Source organism: Corvus moneduloides, chromosome 5, assembly GCF_009650955.1.
Source record: "Corvus moneduloides isolate bCorMon1 chromosome 5, bCorMon1.pri, whole genome shotgun sequence".
Classification (NCBI taxonomy): Eukaryota; Metazoa; Chordata; class Aves; order Passeriformes; family Corvidae; genus Corvus; species Corvus moneduloides.
In genome coordinates this window covers 9,296,696-9,309,683 of record NC_045480.1, presented here as the reverse complement: position 1 = coordinate 9,309,683, position 12,988 = coordinate 9,296,696, and the positions used below count along the sequence as shown (strand labels likewise).

Sequence of the window (12,988 nt, the reverse complement as noted above, 5' to 3'; positions counted from 1 at the left end):
TAAGCCTTTGTTTTCACTTATTGTACAACAAATGGACCACTGGAAGTATTTTTGCTGCAAGTGTTCATTGAGCCCACTGGTGAGATCCCTGTATGACAATTTGCAAATGTGGCAAGGTACCAACCTGATCTGAATCCAGAAGACAGTAGTTAACTCGCAGCTGAACCAGTTGAGCAAGCAAGTCTAGAACTTGTCTCTGCAGCTGTACTGACGTTGTTGTTGTGTATTGTTTCAATGCTTTTATGACAAGGGGTTCAAATAAACGAATGTGATTGTGAATAGCATTCTGTAATAGAGAGATTTTAAAGTAATCTAACATCTGAACAGGTTTCTGATTCAAAGCCAAATTAGTTTTAAAAGGAGGAAAAATGTTTTAAATCTAAGGTACAGCTCTTTCAGGAGAATACAGATACCTTATCAGCACGATGTTTTGCTGCACTGGAAATACTAGTTTTCAGCTGTGTAGAAACTTTCTGCAGCACATCAAACCATCTGTTACAAAAAAAATACAAAAAAACCCCACACACATTAAAAAACAAAAAAATAACATACATACTGCCCTTAAATGCATTTTACTTTCCCAAGGCAAATTTCTCGTAATCTACTTGACTGCTTCAAGAATCTTAGTAAATCCAAAGAGCAGAGAGACAGCCTATGAAACACTTTGATCAGAGAAAGATTTTCTAGTCTTTGCTTAGTTATCCTTTTGGCTTTCCTTTAACATATTGACCATTTGCTGTATTTAGAAATTAATGATATACTTTTGAATACAAGCATTTAAAACTATGATGTTTTTTAAAAACTCCAATGATATCCATTTTAATGACTTAACCTTGCTTTGGAAAGCACATTAGTGATAACTGCATTCAGGATGTCCTCACCAAGACAAGCTACTCTGCTTAAGTCTATCGTTTCAAGTTACACAGCACCCCAATGATACTCACATTTATGAAAAACACAAACAAGAAACTCTAGTTCAAGTTAACATTATAAGTGAAGAAAGTTACCCTGAAGAATCGTGCTCCTGCTCAGCCTGAACCATGTTCCTCAGACTGGCATCAGCAAGGGCCTGTGTGAAGTGTGTGTACGGTGCCATGAAGCAATAGTGGTAGAGGCCAGGCCTCAGACTGGAGGAACCCAAGCGCTGAGCTTTGCCTTGAGCTTTGCTGGGGTTTGAAGACAAGCCATCATACTGAGAAGCCAGATTTGTCCCAAACAACGTTTTCAACAGCTAGAGAAGTAAAGTGGAAGGAAAAGAAGAAAAGTTAAAATTTCAGGGGAAAAAACCCTGACCTGCCTCTCACCATAAACAACCTTTGATGGTTTGAACCTAAATATTTAACTGGAAGTCTGCATATCCATCAGTAAAGCAGTTCTTTGCTTTTCCAGGTTTTTCTGATGCAGTTAACTGGCTAAAGAACACTTTCAGTAAGGTAGGAAACAAGCTTGTTTTCTGAACATTAGCTAAAATAGTTCTGTGAATTGGAAGCAGGTAAAGAAAAAACTATATTATTCAGATAGGATGAAGTTACAGAAGTCATGAAAATGGAAGAAAATATGCTCTTTTTGCTCCATGTGGGCAAGGTTTTCTCATACCACTTCCCTTAAAAGCATGGCCAGTCTTAGTATCCAATTGACAGCCAAAGGACATCAGGATTAACTTTCAAGTAACACATACAAAAATACCTCCTTACCTGCTGTACACACACTGTTGCCATTGTTGGTTCTCTGTTGAAACATGATTTTAGATATCCCAAAATTTCTTCTACACACTAAAAAATCAGAAAAACAAGTGCATTAAATTGCGTTTTTCTGGATTATATAAAAGATAACAGTGAAAATTCCTCAGTAGCACAGGTTTTTGTACTAAGTAAAACTACACTAACTTAAGGGAAATCATGGAATTAGAGAAAGAAATAAAAATTCAGTATTTTCCTCCTAATCTTAAAATACTACAATGTCTAACACCACAGTTAAGGAGAAAAAAATATCAAGACACAGGAGAGGGAGGAGGGCAATACATCTTCTGACATTTTGCATATTTAAACATATGAATACAGGGAATGACTGAAGGTAAACCATTTGGCTAGAAAAAAGAATCACCACGTGAAATTTAAAAAGTAAAAAATTATTCCGGTTTTCAACAGCAGCAATTTAACCTGGAAAATCTGCTTTAGCACTTTACTCAACTTTGTGGAAGCACAACACCTATAGGACTGCACTCCCCCTTTGAAGAGCAGCAATTTTGAAATCAGTGGTATGTGCTTTCTTCCAGTAAGGACCATGGATATTGGACAAGTTAACTACAAAAGAAAAGACAAACAAGTCTTATACCTTTCCAATGTCCTGAAGAGTAGCAAGTTCCAAGATTTGAGAGAGAACATCTAAGGCAGACCGTAAGAAACATCCGAACTTCTCATTAGTGTTCTGGAGATCCAAAGTAACCTGTTCCCAGAAAATAAAACCACAGATTTTCTTAACAATTACTTGACAAGGAGATACAAGTTACTGGAAGAAGTGGGTATTGACACAAAATGATCTCTTGTATAAAATTTCAGTGTATTTCAGCCAACACCACTGACAGCTTAGACTGCCTTATGCATTGCTGGAAAGGCAGGACACCATTTTGACTAAGAAAAAGGAAGGGATCTTCTAGCTTGAGGAAGGCCTAGGATGTTGACAAGTAATGAAGCTGGATAATGCATTTCTGATAAACACAGTAAGTGTAACAAGAACACAGTCTTTGAAGTGTACATAGAGATGACCAACTCTCTAAGGAATGCATCTTCTGTCGCCTGAACTAATGAGGAAAAAGCTTCCCCATCCTGGAATAAAGTGCAGAGAGAACAGACATGGGAATCTATTTGGCACTACCAAGCCAGCAAAAAGTCATTTGGTAACAGAAATAGTGACAGCAGAGAAACAAGCAATAGGGTGACAATGCCTATCATGGGTTCTTGTTTGGACAGTTTTTGTTTTTATTGGTGGCAGTTGTGATCTTTCTTAATATAAACTGTTTATATAGGTAAATGAGTTGACAGAGGCAGAGCCTGTTTAAAAAAACAAAGTGATTATCCAACCCCATTGCAATTCAATCAAACAATATCATGCAGTACCTTATAATTAGCATGGGTTGCTTTCAAGACATCATACAACTTGAGGTATGATGGAAGATGATAAAAGCTTCCTACTGAAGATGATTTACTTGTTGGAACAGGCCCTGCAGCATCAGCTTGCCTAGAAGCTTAAAAGAATACCATAGATTAGCACCATATGCCTTTTCTAGGTTGCTCATGACATATACATAACATAATTTACCACATCTGCATTATTAAAGAGCATGATTTTTTCAATCCACATGCATATTCCAAACTGCTGAAACACACTGTGCACAACTGGAAAATGAACAGCATTCCAACAGTCCAGCCTGCTGTGGTGAGAGAAACTAACCCAGAAGGCTTAGTACTGAAGTGCACGTACAACTTACAAAACAGAATTAACACGTGTTTCCTTCATTAATTACTAAGAAAAGAAAAGAAAAGGTTTCAAGACTCAGAATGTCATTTCCAAAAGCAATGTAAGCCACTCCTGCCAAAAGCTGGAAAGCAACTTCCAAATTTCTTTTAAGTAACATACGTGTAAGAATTACTTTAGTCAATAGCTGAGTAGATTCAGAAAAAGTGAGGAAAAGGATTCAGCAATGCTTTGGTTCTGAAAAGTACAGTTAATTTTCATAAAAACCATAACAGTAAAAAGGCCTCCACCCACAGCTGCCTTCCACCAATGCAGTACTCTGCCAGCCTCTTGAACTGAAACTCCAGGAAGGTTACTCAGTTTTATTTCTTCTCTCTCTGCTGCAACAACACGGTGTGGGGGGCTGGTAGGCAGAAGGGTTAACAGGAGTGATGTGCCTACCTGGACTTGCTTCACCACTCTTTTTAGGGCTCATTGGCACAGATGCCTGTTCCACAGACTCCCTCTCTTTCCCCTTCCTCCGAATCGGACTAAGAGAAGGTGGGTTTGTGAGAGAAGGTAATGCTGCCTAGAATTAAAAGAAGCTTTATTAGTTTTGTAAGCACAAGTAGTTTTTCTTCTTCTACACAATACAAGCATATACTTCTTTTGTTTAAACTCCCCTTTATTTGACTGTCAGTTAAATTAAAATGTTTCAGGTTCAGGACATGAATTTCCTGTGTGAAAAGGAAATAGTTTAATATATTCCCTGCTTTATTTTCAACTTCAGCACAGGCCAATGAGACGAAATCAGAGTTCAATGAGTAGAGTTTCTTTTGATTCCAGATAAAGGAGTGCCAAAATTATATTCACACATTTTTAAAATATGAAGAAATTACTGATCTTAATAATATTGTCTTAAGAGTTTCTAAATCAGTCTCTAAATATATATGCCTCAAAAACCCCCAAACCTGGAAGTACCTCATATAAGCTGTTTCAGAAGTCAAAATATTTTACAGGATATTCAGAAGATAAAAGAGTTATTTTTAGCCCCAAAAGGAGCTCAGTGCATTACAACCAGCCAACCAACCCAAAAGTCAACACATTTCCCAGAGTATGCAATCCAATACTCCACTTACTCTATATACTCCTAACTGAATTAATGTTTCAACTAAAGTCAGCAGGAACAAAAGACTCAAAATTTAGGGTAATATTTTAAACACTGCAAAACTAAAGAAAGATCTGTTATGTGGAAGAAAAATACGCTTTTTTGTATGGTACTTGCTTTACTACACAGAGTGGAGTCATATTATCAAGGAATTAGATACTTACCTGTATCAAGTCTAAAACATGAAGAAGTCTATAGCACAACAGTATTTAAGTCACATAATTTTATTTATTTATTTTTAATATATACCTTTACTGCTGGACCAGGAGCAACATCATCCATTACATGTGCACAAATATTAATGACCTTCAGCAGATGAGAAAAGAGCTGTTCTACTAAAGTGACAAGCGCTCGATCTCCCAGAGCTGGCCAGGGTTCCTCCTGCTTAGCAGCACCTTGGTTTGAATCTTCTTCAGCACTCCAGGGATTCTTTAAGCACTTGGGAGCACTTGCTGCAATTTCAGGAAATAGAAGACAAAACTTGGAATTAAGCACCAAAAAATTTTAGAGGCATATATGGTTATACTGTCTCTGTATGAACAGAAATTCAATCAGAATTTCAAAGCCAGGAGTAGCTGCACAGTTTAAAACAAAACCAACAAAATCTGAGTTCTTTGTACCCAGCTTGTACTAAGCATACTCAAGTGGCCTTTGGCAACAGGAGGAAATCTGCAAGTTAGCAACAAAGAGGCAGTTTCTCTTCAAACCTCCCGGGTGCAATTTCCCTCTTTATTTCTTCTGCTTAATCCTGCAAGTTCTTCACGGCATACAATCAGAAGAGAGTGAGATACGGGCCTTCTAATGCTAATGGTAAAAATACTAGGACAATCCTACTTCTCTTATCCAGCCTTACCTGCAAGCAAGTTTCCAGTCAAAATCAAAGCATCCTGATGTGCTGAGAGGTCCAGTGGGAACCATGCTGATGAAAGGAGAGACAAGACCAAGCCAGCCATACCAATGGTGCAGCCCTTCTGAGCTTCATCTGAAGAACTTGGCTGGGAAACACTGGAAGTTTAATTTTGGAATGTCATGACTTTTTCCCCTTTTTGGCAAATTAAAAGTCTTGAGAAAACCAACAGTCAAATAGATGGCTAATAAAATGAAATCTGTGCTACAGAAATACACATTTAGCACTCAAATACAACTTTGAAAACCCATTTCCAGCAGAGACCTCACAATACTCTGGTTTCTTTAAGAGCCATTACCTTCTTTTTTAATAGCCAATATCAAGGCTATAGTGACATCTACTGACAAACTAAGGAATGCTGTATTTATTTGCTAAACACTACAGTCTTGAACTATCTTCAGTTAAGTTTTGTGTATATGCAAGGTAGGGATGGGAGACACTAGCTACAGTATTCCAATGTAACAAGATATTGCTTTAAAGTGACAAGGAATTAATCAAACAACTGCATTCCATCAAATCCTCTATATTTTTTGAGTGAACACTATCCAAGATGGTAATTTTCTGCTGCATTCTGTATTTTCCTTGATAATAATTATAAGACCACATTTTCCCACAGAAGTCAAGTTTAAGAAAGAGCAGGCAGAGATCACCAGAAGATGTCGGGCAGAATACTCTGTGAATTATACACATCACTTCAAAGCTGAAAGACCTAAATACTTCAGCTTCTTTCAGGAAAAGACTTTACGCAACCTCTAAATTAAGGGAATCTGGGAATCTTTCAAAATGTTTAATTTAAAATAATTAAAATCTTCTAATATAGTCACTCTGGTCTAACACAACTACAGGAACTTCAGAAAATCAGATTTACACTAAGTATAGCTATTATTTTGATAAAGATCCAAAGGTAATTTACAGAGCCTTCCTTTAGTTTTTTTGAAGCATTTTCAGAGGCAACTGTTATTTACTTCACATACGGTTAGAAATCCATGACTTAACCCATGCTGGATTAAGTACAGGGCTGGAATGCAGCAGTTCCAATAACTTCCTAATCGTAAGAAAAACAATACTTAAGATAGGAAGGAATTCTGACAAAATTCTCATGTTACTATCCATGTTATTATATTCTTATTATCCAGAATGACAAATGTCTGTATCATTCCACAAAAATAAGATTACAATCCAAACTTGTATAAACATTGGCCAAAAATTTGTAAAGAAGGAATCAGAGGAAAGAGCAAAGGGCTATGTCATTGGATCACTCAAAAATATTAGATATATCTTTTAAAAAAGTATTTTTAGGCTGGGTAAAAGGGAAGAAAGATATACTGATTTTATTTTCCAGCTAAGCACTGCTCACATCCTGAATTACTTCATTTTTTAACACTGGACCTATTGTTCAAGACACCTTCTACATATACAGAGCACACCACACTTAGGGCCAGCAAGGGAAGCAAAGGCCTGTTGACAAGAAAAGCAGCTGAGGGACAGCTGGGTTTTTTTGGGGTTGGGTTTTATTTTGTTTTTTAAAGTAAGATAAAATTTTGCAGTTGAATAGAGTAAGAGAGACAATGACAGCAACAAAGAAAATGAACACAAATTATGTTAAACCTATTTAAAAACCAAACAGCTCCACATGTGCGCATTTCCAGTAGCTACTTTCATAGCACACATGACACAGCAGTAATAATCAGAGGCAAAATCAAAGCTTTTAGGCTGCCACATGTATATTTTCATTCTGAAGAAACTCTTCAAAATGTAAGCAATATCATGTATTACCCACATTAACACTTAAGTATTACAGATACCCCATTTGCTGTTCCCACTCAGTGTGCCAAATGAGAACAATTTAAATTTATTATAGAAGCCAAGATGAACCAGCTTCCTTGACTCACCATTTTTCAACATAAACATGAAATCAAGGTGAAAATGATAATGTTCATATTTTAAAGAGATACTACAAAATACAATATCCCAAAGATAAACATTCTTTCAAGAGCATGGAAAATTTTCTCCTATATCACATTTCATAGATGATGACTATCTTTCTATTAGATCAGTTGCAACCAATCCCTGTGACAGACACTGTGGTCCCAGGGATGACAAAGTGCTGGCCCTTAATAGCCAGACAACGTGAAGTTATAATGTGCTGTATTCTGTATAAAGTTCTTAAAGAACTGCTGAAATAAGCTTAACAGCATATACCTAAACCAGGACTTCCAATGCCTAAGTAAGTCCACTTCTGTTTCACAAATCTGAGTTTCAGAAGCTTGATTAACAAAAGAGGGAACATACCCACAGTGCCATCCCACACTCCAGGTGCAGACTGGAAATGTTGTGGAGAGAAGACACAAAGCTTCACAGCAGCCAAACTGAAAAGTAAACACCAAGAACTGAATTAGTTTCACCACATGAAGAGTTAGCAACATGGCACCTTAGGAGTTAGAATTAAATCTACTATACTGCCATTATCACAGAACAAAAGCTGCAGATACAAATATAGCCAGGAAACTATAAAAAAATAAAGCAAGCATGCAAAAAAAGAAGTCTGCCACCACAGCAAGGAAACTCAAAGAAACTCATATGTACAAAAACTCACATACAAGAAAACTCACCGTAAGTGCTCTTGTAGTGGATATTGTCAATGCATGGGAAATTGCTGCAATAACCCTTGAAAGGTTGTTTTCCATAGTGATATCTGTTGGACTTTGCAGCATATTGTAACCTCTGTATGTTCTGAAATAAAAACATTTATATCCACTAAAACATGTACTTAGAAAACCCCATCCCAATCAAAAATGATTAATTTTATTACTTATATACTTAAGTATTTAAGGTTAAATTACTATTATGTATTTCACAGACCACTTAGAACATAAAAAAACCAGAGAATAGTCTAAATACCATGTTGTATTGTAATGTTTTTGAGGTTGTATTAGTAAATGCTATTTAATTTATAAATAAAACCTCTTTGTTAGCAAGCTGAAATAGTAGATCAGCTGTCAATATCTAACTAGATACTTGAGAAATGACCACAAATTTAACATTAGTCTTTGCTGTTGCTCAAATCCATTCAACATTTTTGCATGTTGCATTTCTGCATGTCACAAACTTTGGATTTTTACTGTAGAAAAAGTCTACTTTCTATCCAGATTAACACTGAATCCCCAAAGTTCTACTGCTCCATACTACAGTATGTATCTTAAGTGACATGATCAAGATCATGTATCAGAAAGGTATATAATTAAAACTTGTATGACAAACTGATAGAAGCAAACAGCCCCTATAAATATATACAACTCATACTGTCTGTAAGACAGAAAAAGTATAGTTGGCAGCAAAAATACAAGATCACACTATCAAAACTAGAATTTATTTTTAAATTATAAAGGGAGTACAGCCTTCTGCAATCACAATCATTAAATAGGATGTGGAGAGTTATAAATCTGGATTAACATATCTGAAGAAGCGTAACATACATACAATTAGCTTGAAAAGCTGCACCTATCTGTCCAATTTAATGGACAAGTAGGGTGAATTCAGGATGGAGAGGAAAAAAACTATCTCAAAACAATGACTCTCAATGTGTGAGTGCATCATCAGTAACTCACAGCGTATTCTTTAAACATGAGTCTGTTTCTGTGGAGCTTAAAACTACTACAGGTGCTCCTACAGACTAGAACAAGAATTCATAAGCACATGGATTTGGAGGATTTAACTACAATTCTAGACACTTGAAAGCGAAATTTGGCTCTCCATTCCTTTTGAAGCAAGGCCAGATAGATAACACACCTGGTGATAGTGCTCACTGCAAAGTGAGATGGGGGCTGCGTTTCATGCATGAGGAGTTTCAGGTAGACACTGCTTTGGTCTCGTGCTACTGCCACAACTGGGTCAGCCTGTCCTTGATCACAGTTATAAAACAGCTTTGGAACAAGCCTGAGAGAAAATTAAATGTCAAAAATAAAAATTATTATTCAGATATTATCTGACACCCAATTTAAAGTACATTTAATAGACAGTTCAGCAAGCTACATATGTTAATTACACATATCAAATTGTAAATAAAAGCTGTTAGAGAAACTCATTAAGCTGAATTCATTTTTATGTAACTGCTCCTCATTACAATCAAGGAGCTTAAGTCAGGAAAAAGGAACTACTCCAGACATATGCTAATTTAAAAAAAAAAATCTCCTCTGGAGATACCTCCCTATACATACTACAACAAACACTCCCATAGAGTACTTTTCTCTTGCTGTTCCCTTGTCTCCCCAGATATTTTCCCCATGAATATCTGTATCAACTGAAAAGTAATTTTTACCTGAAAAGAGTAATTTTTCACCATCTGATTTCTACGCAGCAAAATGTAAACATAAAATCAAATCCAGTCTTCTTGAACAACAATATTTTCAACTTACGTAAAAGTGAAAAACTACTGTACACGTTTTTGTAATTTCAGTGAAAGTACTTCCAATGAATGTCCATACTGAATGTTTCAAGGGCTTTCTGCAAGCTTGTAGTAGCTTTCTTGGGCAGTTAAGTCTTTTCCAATCTTAACACACCTCCTCTCACTAAGTCAGCACGAAGATAGAAAAAATCTTCAACTTATTACCATTCAGTTAATAAGATAACTCCATTTCAAAATCAAGTCCCTTAATAAAAGCAACAACTCTATGATGCAACAGCTCATGATTCCTCTGCTGAGCTGCTTTGGCAATATAAACACTTTTAAATGTCAGAACTTTAAAGGTTTTGTTGTACTTTATTTGTTATTATGACTGGACAGCAATTAATAGTATGAAAACACTAGGAAAGAAACTCCTCTGATAATAAAATATACCAGGAATTTAGTATTACATGCTCCCAACTTCTTTAAACATAAAATTTAAGTCTATGAATTCTAATAAACAAACTACCAACCAATCCCTACCCTTTGCTGCATTTATCTGTACAGCAGCTATAATTGCAGTAGGTCACAGCAAACAAGTACTTTGCAAACAGATTTAGCTGCTGCACTATAATCAGTGAGCATGGAAGTTTTAAGATACACTGTGTATGACTATGTATGTTAAAACTATAATGGTTGGGATTTTGGACAAATCTGTAGAATTGCAACATTTTAAGTCGATCAGCCACTGGATACTGAACAAACCACTTAAGCATGAAGAAAAATATTCTGAGGAAGCTGCAACTGACCCTCAGAATATAATAAAGTTAAATGTAATTGGATTGCTAAAAGAAAGCAAAGTACAATTGCCTGATGAGTCAGAATGATGCATGTTCCAGGTACCATAAAGATGCATTTGTTTCCTATCTCTCTTTTAAACAAATATATTAAAAACACCCAAATGTTTGTTTTAGTTATAGGTACACATCAATATGCAAGCATCTTTCTACTTTTTTTTTCCTATAAATAAAAATGCCACATATACCTCATTAATGAAGCTGCAGCCACGTGTCTCACTCTTGGATCTTCATCTCCAAGCAGACTTATTACAACATTTTCAAGTACTCTCTCCTGAAGTTTTAATAGCTAGAAAAGAAGTTAGCACAGTAAATAAAGCTCACTGAACATTTTCATCATTTGAGCATACTGCTAAAAGAGAGTTAACAAGTGAGAATTCATCTGTCATACAAGTCTGGAAAAGACCATCTTTACCTTAACATTGTCAATCACATTAACTAACTACACAAATGCCAATTTTTTTAAAGTTAAAAAAAAAAAACCAAACCACAAAACACATGCACCAGAGAATGCTAAGATACCTGAATCTCCATACTAAGGATATTCCCAGTTGTAGTAAGTTTTACAACATGAGTCTATTTACACAAAAAATACAACAGCTATAAGTGTTGACAGAATTTAAAAACAAGTGATGACATTGCACTGGTACCTTAATTCAGAAACACAATATACTGATTGAATAATTTACTTACACCAGTATAATGATGAATACCTCTGTGCAAGCTCTCAGTTTTTCCTTCCAAGAAGCTGACTAGCCTATGATAAAACAGAATTTAGAGGACATTAGTTAACCTTGTGGGTTATTTCTCCCTTCAGTGCTCTGAGTGTTCTTTTTGTTTGTTTTTTTAAAAACACCACTGTAGTGAAAATGTAAGTAGTAAACATTTTTTGCAACCTTTAGAAAAGGTAAGCTATTTGCTAACCTACTATCTGGCTAGTGTAACCAAAGAAAAACAGTCCTTCTGTTAAAAAAACCCCATTATTTAAAGACCATTATTATAATTGTATTTTTTACCCATGCACAGAACAATCAGACTATTTTGAAAAGACAGTAACCCATTCCAAAACTATTCACAAAGAGTCCACTTTTGTATGACTAAGGATAGCTTGAAGAATTTTCATATTAACATCTTTTGTCTTTCAGCTTGGAAGAACCAATAGAGAATGATGGAAAGCAAGAAAAAGAACTCGAGCCACCTTTATTTCAGTATTAACAGAAACTGAGTGACTACAGAGAGCTAACAACAGACAACAAGTTAGGGACTTTCTCTTTAAAAACACACACAACTGGATGGAAAAACTAAGCTAGATTCCAAATTATGTGGTCCCTCTCTGATCACACATTTACAGAAGACTTTATACAACAGACCAATGAACTAAAAACTCCTATGCAGTGTCTCTAGGATTGGGCTTGGTTGTGAAGTCAGTAGCAGCTTGACAAAGGAATTCATACAGGATTGACTGATCTGAATTAGTTTTATGAAACCCATTAATGCTTCAGAAGAAATTTCTCCATTACAGTTCCAGTTTCCTATGCTTCTCTGCACTTCAGCTATTACATCCACGGAAAATACAAACACTCACCGAAAATCTACCTCTGCAAGTGTTTCCAGAAGTTCTGTCCTTACAAGCCAATATGAACTGTTCTTCAGAGTTAGGAGGTCAACAATCAATTGCAAACCTAGTTCACTGTAACTGCTACTGCATAAGCTCATGATGCAATGCTGAGAAGAAAAAACAACTTTCAGTTACATTACAGAAGAGGTTCTCCGAATAGCGGAATGAAAGTGACCAAAAAAACCCAATCTGTTTTATCTAGAATACTAAAAAATTATTGCATAAGAGCTAGGAGGAAGTACCAGAGCTAGGTACTTTACAAGGCCAGAACACCATCTCCATGCGAACTGCTAAAACCTGATGCTGCAGTTAAACTTTGGAGAGGAATGCAGGCCTCAGAGATCAGAGGGCAATCCTCCAAAAGAGGGCTCACAGGGCTTAAATACTCCACGCATTATATTTTTATCTGTTCAAAAATAGTCTCCTAATTCCCACAGGGTATTTTTAGACACCTGTTTCTGATTTCCAAAGTTTCTGAAAAAGCCATACATCCATATTTGAAAATTCACCTATAGGCACAATGTGTGATCTTTGGAAAAAGTTACAGAACTCCACACTTCCATGTCTTATTTAACTACACAAAATGTACTTTCTTGTTTGA

General features: G+C 36.0%; 1 protein-coding gene across 3 annotated transcripts in view; it reads right to left on the bottom strand.

Moving 5' to 3' along the window:
• The window catches only part of HTT (huntingtin), a 77,801-nt gene that overhangs the window by 38,335 nt on the left and 26,478 nt on the right, over nucleotides 1-12,988 (bottom strand). For all 3 annotated transcript variants that reach the window (XM_032108138.1, XM_032108140.1, XM_032108141.1), the window contains 15 exons: nucleotides 12,355-12,494; nucleotides 11,463-11,526; nucleotides 10,958-11,058; nucleotides 9,318-9,464; nucleotides 8,141-8,261; nucleotides 7,821-7,897; nucleotides 5,475-5,626; nucleotides 4,871-5,073; nucleotides 3,916-4,042; nucleotides 3,117-3,244; nucleotides 2,335-2,445; nucleotides 1,695-1,772; nucleotides 1,008-1,231; nucleotides 414-492; nucleotides 125-286 (listed from right to left, as the gene is read on the bottom strand). In XM_032108138.1, the coding sequence (XP_031964029.1) occupies nucleotides 125-286; nucleotides 414-492; nucleotides 1,008-1,231; nucleotides 1,695-1,772; nucleotides 2,335-2,445; nucleotides 3,117-3,244; nucleotides 3,916-4,042; nucleotides 4,871-5,073; nucleotides 5,475-5,626; nucleotides 7,821-7,897; nucleotides 8,141-8,261; nucleotides 9,318-9,464; nucleotides 10,958-11,058; nucleotides 11,463-11,526; nucleotides 12,355-12,494 (1,914 nt within the window). The remainder of the gene's footprint in view (nucleotides 1-124; nucleotides 287-413; nucleotides 493-1,007; nucleotides 1,232-1,694; nucleotides 1,773-2,334; nucleotides 2,446-3,116; nucleotides 3,245-3,915; nucleotides 4,043-4,870; nucleotides 5,074-5,474; nucleotides 5,627-7,820; nucleotides 7,898-8,140; nucleotides 8,262-9,317; nucleotides 9,465-10,957; nucleotides 11,059-11,462; nucleotides 11,527-12,354; nucleotides 12,495-12,988) is intronic.